Here is a 7,581-nt window from a genome sequence, read left to right on the forward strand (position 1 = left end):
ATGGGGAAAAGCTGCAGTTGATCAAATCAGTTTTTACCAGTGTGCCAACTTTTTTTTATTGCACTTTGGAACTGCCTAAATCTGTTTGGTAATAACAAGTACTCCCTCCGTTCCAAATTACTCGTCGCAGAAATAGATGTATCTAGATGTATGTATCTAGAACTAAAATACATCTACATACATCTAGATACATCCATACTTGCGACAAGTAATTCGGAACGGAGGGAGTACCTTAAACATTGCTTTTGGAGAAAGTATGGCATGGAGGATAGAGGTTCTGCCTTAATTGCTTGGAAAAAGGTGTGCCAAGGGGAAAATGAGGATGGCTTTGGAGTTTTGAACATTGAGACACATAACAAGGCTCTGTTTATGAAGCATTTGCACAAGTTTTTCAATCAACATGATCTGCCCTGGGTCAAACTTATTTGGGAGTCCTACTGTACCAATGATGGTGGGGGTCTTTTTGGTGGAGGAGTGTGTTGAAGCTCATGCCCCATTTCAAGTATGTCACACACTGTGATATTGGACACAAAGTACCATTCTTCTCTGGTCAGACAAGTGGAATGCTCAATCATGTGCTGGCTTATTCCCAGAACTTCACTCATTTGCTATCAGTGAGCACACATCCTTCAAGCAAGCTGCTCATTGCCAAGATTTAGGTGACCTTTTTCATAGGCATGTTTCCCTACAAGCTTTCAATCAGTTTGAACAGTTCCAGGCTCTGATTCAACACATCCAGCTGGGGGATGGAAAAGACAAAGGGGGGTACCCTTGGAAAAGCCCTTCATACTCTGCCAATCAGATGTACAAAACATGAGAATTCAACCTCCAGCTCATGAGATATTTGGTCAACTTTGGAGATGTGCTGCCATTTTGAGATACAAAATCTTCTTGTTGATGCTGCATGACAGATTAAATACTAGAGACTTACTCCAGAGAAAATCTTTTTGACTTCCATCCTACTGCTGCCCACTTTGCTCCAACCAGCGTTTAGAAACTGCTTTTCACCTCTTCTGGGATTGCCCTTTTGCCTTGACATGTTGGGATTCCCTTATTCAGAACATAAGAGGCACCTCTGTTTTGTTGGATATTCAGCTGGCCACCAGTGCACTACCAAGAAGCATTGCTATGGAAATTCTAGTTATGGGTTGCTGGAATATTTGGACCCAAAGGAACAGCAAAACTTTTAAGAACATCACTCCCAGTATCCTTTCTTGGAAGACACACCTTAAGCAGGCCCTCCAGATTATTTGCTACAGGATTAAAGAAGGCAATTTGCAAGTTTTGAAAGACTGGATTGATAGGCTTCTGTGACGTTTGCCTTTTTCTCAATTTTTCCTAGACAAGGAATTGGCTGACCCTGTGGTCATTAGGTCTTAGTTTTCATTTTGCTTAGTTTGTATATACTTTTTTATTAGTGAAAATACCGTAGACCAATAGTTCTACAGTTCAGGTTTCAAAAAAAAAAACTGTTGCTTATCTTAGTGAGCGGAAATTGTTTGCCAAACAATATATTAATGTTTTAGTTAGCTTATACCAAGTTGGATCTCAAATATACTGGATAGCACACCTACCTTATTGAAGAACTTCAAAAGTTACCTATAGTACAACGTTTCTATGACATCTTCATAGTTTCACCATTTTATCAGTGTGAAACATTATAGTCACGAATATTGCTCAAGTAGTGTGTAAGTTCATACATGAAATTCCCAAAATCTAAGCAAACAATTGGAGATGTAGAAGCTAATCTTCTGTTACTATGCAAATATTGTACGACTAAATTCAGAGTCACTCCTCCCCCAAGATGGGGGCTGACCAGCAAGCCACATTTTGAGGTTAATAAAGAGACCTGTTTCTTCGGTCCGCTGGTGGCAGTGAATTCACCTGTTTCGTCAGGCTTTACCCGCCCTGACGGAAAAAAAATTAGCGATTTTTCACGCTAATTCCACTCATTCTACACTGTGCCTTCCTCTCGAACTGAGCTAAACCTCATAAACATTCAGCGCAATCTGTAAATTATGGAAAAAACGTGCCATGTGAACTCAGTCCATTAAAGAGAACCTTAGTTATTACACTACATGCCTACTAGCCCCAGTACAGCAGCAAGATTAGGCAGTATGTTAGGTTATACACTAGACTCTAAGGCCATGGGTCTACATCATAATAACTTAATGTGTTTTCCGGTTAAAGTGCCATGCAAACTGATCAACAGCCACCATTGCCCGTGAAGCCGAACCAACAGAACCATCATACCTATGCATCAATAACAATTGCAAATCAAATTAATTCTGGCAGATCAAGCTGTATACTAAGAACCCTTAGAGGAATCCTGATAACTGATTTCAGTAAAGAAAAAGTTGAACAAGGGGATACATACATAGAGACTAACAAGTATGCTCCGATCTGCATAATTATAACTCCTTCACCTCCTGGCTGTGTTGTGTTAACGCAACGAGCAGTAAACCAGTGTCCGTGGATTGAGGTGACCACATCTACAAATTTATAACTTGCAATGACAATATTGCTCGAGATAACAAAGATAACTCGGTTTAACTATCCCTAAATCAGTGAGCAAGATTTAGGCTCATAATGTGAGAGACTCACATTGGTTTGGCCCAATAGAAAAGAATTCCGTCTGCAGATCATTCCTTCTAAAGAAGTCGACGGATGGCTGCAGATCAACAGCAGTAAATTTTGCTCCCTCTTGCTCTGCTCTGGACATTTAAAAAAGATTGTGAATTCAAACTTCTACAACTTGAACATTCGTGTATGTTAGTGAACAGGGTTTTGCATATCTTTGGCACTGAGATCTCTGTCACGTCTGTGATTCAGGCTTCTTCTGGTAGCTATGGACGGAAATAATAACGACATTAAACTACAACTTTGCTAAATGCATCAACCAAGAAACGGTGCCAGTTTCAGATGAACCAATGACATTACTACCAAATTCATCCGGAACGTTCTAATAACTAACTAAATAACCGAACAGCTTCCATCAGAAACATACACGACCGCGTGGGAAAATTCATTAACACCATTCTGCAGTCCAATTGCCACTATTGAAGATTATATAGCCACCAAGGAAATGCCCATCAAATTGCCCGCGCCGGCTTTTGTGCTTCCTATGGGGAAAAAACAAATTGCCCGCGCTACCGGTGTTTGGGACGATACTTACACCATGGGGAAGAGGCGAGATGGTCCTGTCGGATCGTAGTTGAGCAGCAGCGCCGCCTTGATCGGCATCCCTGCAAGAGGATGGGGATTATGGTTCACACGAGAGAGCAGAAACAGTAGCGAAGTGGGAGGGAAAGGAAGGGAGGGCAGACCGGAAGATCCGACGTGCTTCCCGGTCCACTTCTCCCACGCCCGGCGCGCCGATGTCCAGTCCGCAGCCATGGCAGAAGTGGCATCCACCGCGGCGTGTAGGCTGCGCTTCGCAAAGGCGGCGGGCGGCGGACGGTGGAGGAGACAACGTCGGGACTGGGCGCGACTATTCCTCGCGTTCAGCGAGATAGGGGCGACACCTCGCTGAAGGCAAACGCCACTTGCACCGGCCCACGCGTGCGGGATACACCAGCCTGTTACCTGTTTTTGTTTTTTTTTTACGTTTTTGGCTTTCTTTTTTTATAATTGAAAATATTCTACACGTGTGTGTGTGTGTGTATATATATATGTGGTACTAGCACATATGCCCGTGCGTTGTAACGGGAGAGATAAATAACATGTCCATCACAATAACACGGCATAACAATATCCAAATGGTGCCACCCAATGACGGCAGTGAGACAAACGCTACCAGAAATGCCTATAAGACGTACATCGAAAACCATCACGTATGATATTTTTGGTATGATTTTTGTACAACTATTCTGTTATTTAAAAGGCCTCATCTCAAATCTTACATACCAAGGCATTATTCGGAAGTTGGAGCAATTTTTCGGAATGCGCACGGAGTCATAAAAAAATCTTGCTAAATGTTTTTTAGCCCATCTCACCTCCCAAATCGACTTTCATGTCGTGCCCTCCTACCTCGTATTTTTCCATTGTGTTATTAGTCCACATGGTTGTGTCATTGCTATTTGTCCTGCAGGAATCTATGCCGTGCCCCCTCACCTCATTGGATATTTAATTCCTGGTATTAATTTCTCTTTCCTTTTATGCCCATAGGATGAATGAGACACACACTTCATCCTTTTTGTTCTTATTCTTGGGACGCCTTGTTTGTCTTCAAGACAACTCGTGCACGTATATAAATCTGTAAAATTTGGTATAAAAGCCAAGGTGATCCTATTTAATCAGGTGGCGAACTAATTGATCATTTTCTCTCTCTTGCGAAGCAGGCTCAGTTCAAGTTGGCACATTTTTTTAAGACAAACCTGCCAGGCTGCCATCAATTAGTACGGTGTATCAGGTAAAAATATCATCAACACTCAAAAAAAGATAAAAAGGTCATCATATCAAGTTTCCTCACTTTCTCAAAAGGAAAAAAAATCAAGTTTCTTCACATGGCAATTCAAAATAGAAAGTTTGTTCACATGCATCGCGTCAAAAAAAAGTTTCTACGCATGCATGATTTTTTTTGTAAGAATCTACACGTACACATAATTTTAAGGATCCTACACGTAGACATTGTTTTGCCTCACACGCGCATTGATAACCTAGCCTACATAACTTTGTCAAAAGTAGTGTATAAATAGAAAAGAGCCTATGACAACTTAGAGAAGACAAATGGATAAGTTGGTGGAGAAGATTTGTTTGTTTGTGTGAGGTTGCAAGTTTGACACCTGTGCGAGCACCAATTCTTTTTGGCTCGCTAGAGGTTGAGCCAGCAGCAGTTCAGACATGGGCCGGCCGGCTGGCCGTTTCGCTTAGTTTTTCCATTTTTTTCACGTACGTCTCAATTTCCAACTAAAACATAGCATATATAAAAATATTTAAAACGGGACGAAACAAAGCAGGACCAATCTAAGAATATCTATCTCCTTTAATAATAGGTATAGATAAATATTTCAAAAAACACTCTTCAAAAACCACATTTGAAAAATGTTGAATGATTATTTGAAAAATGTTGAATAAGTATTAAAAATGTGGAATGAGTATTTGAAAAATGTTGAATAAGTATTAAAAATGTGGAATGAGTATTTGAAAAATGTTGAACAATTATTTGAATATTGAATGAGTATTAACAATGTTGAAAAAGTATTAAAAAAATGTTAAACCAGTACTTGAAAAATGTTGAACTATATATTTAAAATGTTGAACCAGTATTTAAAAAATATTGAATAAGTATCAAAAAATGTTGAACGAGTATTTGAAAAATGTTGAATAAGAATTTAAAATGTTGAACAAGTATCTGAAAAATGTTTAATACGTATTAAAAAAATTGAACCAGTATTTGAAAAATGTTGAATAATTATTAAAATGTTGAACGAGTATTTGAAAAAATGTTGAATAAGTTTTAAAAATTGTTGAATGGGTATTATAAAAATGTTGAAGAAGTATCTGAAAATGTTGAATAAGCATTCGGACAATGAAAAGATGAATAAAAACAGAGAAGGAAAAAAATGAAGAAACAAAAACAAAGAAATGAAAAAAAAAAGGAAAGAAAATGAAAATAAAGAGGAGAAAACCATCACGTCATACGTCAAGTGGGTCGAGCCCTTGCTTTTATCACTAAGACACTAATGGTTGGTGTGGCGCGATGGCTGGTGCCCTTCGTTTGTTCATGCGCGACCAGGGATCGATCCCTTTTTCATTTCTATTTTTCCGCGTGAAAATATGCGAGCCCAGTACATGACCACGATGGGAAATCTCGACGCGAGATTAGTCTATAGCATCGCTTAACGCGATAAATAACTCTCGCGGTCGGGATTGCCTGCCGGAAGTAAAGCCCCGAGTTATGGGTTTCTTTTGTGCAGTAGTCCAGGCCCAGCCCGGGTAGCCTTACAAATGTGTATACAAAAAAATGACGGAGGTAGCTCATCTTGAGTCCCCCCCCCCCCCTCTCTCGGTGGGGTTTTCCCTTCTTCTTGTCGCCTCACTGACATTGAGTAGTTTTCTCCTCCTCCTATCGTGACCGGAGGCTGCTCGTGCTAACGGGGTGGTCAAGGACCACTGTCCAGCCTTGGTTTTGACTTCGGTTTAGATCATGAGATGGTGAGGGTTTCAAACAACGGATTGTCTCACTAGATTTGATCGACGAGACTAACCACCAAGGGAGGATGGATCTGCATTTGGTTTGAAGTGGAAGAGCAAACTCGAGTACATGATGCATGACTAGGTTCGACAACCCGTTGATACGACTCCAACGTATTTATAATTTATTAAGTATTCATGCCATGTTTACAATAATTTTATATGGTTTTGGTATGATTTGAATGGTACGAACATGGACTGATGATGTTTTCAGCAGAACTACTGTGGTGTTTTTTTTTGTGCAGAAATAAAAATTCTTCAAATGCAACGAAACTTTTTGACGATTTTTTTGAAACAAAAGAGGCACTAGAAGCTTCATGGGAGGACCAGAAGATGAAGGAGGTGGCCACTACCCACCATGGTGTGTGCTGGTGGGCAGTGGGCCCCTCGAAGCCCGTCTTCGCGTGAAAACCGACACCAAAAAATTCTATAAATATAGAAACCCCAAAAATAACCCTAGATCGGAAGTTCCACCGCTGCAAACCTCTGCAACCATGAAAAACCAATCTAGACCCTGTTTCGGCACCCTCTCGGAGGGGGAAATCATCACCGTTGGCCATCTTCATCATCCCGGCAGCCACCACGATGAGGAGGGAGTAGTTCACCCTCGGGGCTAAGGGTTTGTACTAGTAGCTATGTGTTTGATCTCTCTCTCTCTCTCTCTCTCTCTCTCGTGTTCTTGATTTGGCACGATCTTGATGTATCGCGAGCTTTGTTAATATAGTTGGATCATATGGTGTTTTCCCCTCTCTATGTTGTTGTGATGAATTGAGTTTTCCCTTTGAGATTTCATTCTTATCGGATTGAATACTTTTATGGATTTGAGAACGCTTGATGTATGTTTTGCTATGAATACCCGCGGTAACAATGGGGTATCATATCGATTCACTTGATGTGCGTTTTGGCACTCAACTCGCGGATTTCTGAGGTGACATTGCGGTAATCTATGCATAGGGGTTGACGCACGTTCTCGTCTTTATTTCTCCGATTGAAATCTTGGGGCACTCTTTGAGGCTCTTTGTGTTGGATTGAGTATTATGAATCTAAAATTGTTTGATGCATATCATATAATCAACTCACGGATACTCGTGGTGACATTGGAGTATCTAGATGACATTAGAGTTGGTTGATGTGTATCATATGGTGTTATTTTAGTACGAATTCTTGGATAGATCGATCGAAAAGGGTAACTTTGTGTTATTTTAGTACGAACTCTTGGATAGAAAGATCAAAAAGGATAACTTTGAGGTGGTTTTGTACCTTACAAACAATTTCTTTTTATATTCTCCGCTAGATAAGAACTTTGAAGTGATTCTTCATCGCATGTTGAGGGGTGGTTATATGATCCAATTATATTAGCATTATTGAGAGATTGCACTAGTGAAA

The 7,581-nt window shown here is 40.4% G+C and overlaps 1 protein-coding gene across 1 annotated transcript; it reads right to left on the minus strand.

The window, feature by feature from the left end:
- Positions 1–2,016: 2,016 nt before the first annotated feature.
- On the minus strand, positions 2,017–3,521 carry LOC119281768. Its single transcript, XM_037562232.1, has 5 exons — positions 3,327–3,521; positions 3,176–3,245; positions 2,605–2,714; positions 2,378–2,492; positions 2,017–2,253 (listed from the first exon to the last, which is right to left on the minus strand). The coding sequence occupies exons 1-5, from the start codon at positions 3,394–3,396 to the stop codon at positions 2,169–2,171; spliced, it is 450 nt and encodes a 149-aa protein (XP_037418129.1). The 5' UTR covers positions 3,397–3,521; the 3' UTR covers positions 2,017–2,168.
- Positions 3,522–7,581: the final 4,060 nt, after the last annotated feature.

The sequence above is a fragment of the Triticum dicoccoides genome, chromosome 1A, assembly GCF_002162155.2.
Source record: "Triticum dicoccoides isolate Atlit2015 ecotype Zavitan chromosome 1A, WEW_v2.0, whole genome shotgun sequence".
Classification (NCBI taxonomy): domain Eukaryota; kingdom Viridiplantae; phylum Streptophyta; class Magnoliopsida; order Poales; family Poaceae; genus Triticum; species Triticum dicoccoides.

What these genes read in the sequence shown, in the direction of transcription:
- LOC119281768 (XM_037562232.1), bottom strand. Translation starts at nt 3,396, where the DNA reads ATGGCTGCGGACTGGACATCGGCGCGCCGGGCGTGGGAGAAGTGGACC. An exon ending in TTCTATTGGGCCAAACCAAT is followed by an intron (nt 2,493 to 2,604) that starts GTGAGTCTCTCA and finishes ATAAATTTGTAG; the next exon opens with ATGTGGTCACCTCAATCCAC. An exon ending in GCATACTTGTTAGTCTCTAT is followed by an intron (nt 2,254 to 2,377) that starts GTATGTATCCCC and finishes ATTGATGCATAG; the next exon opens with GTATGATGGTTCTGTTGGTT.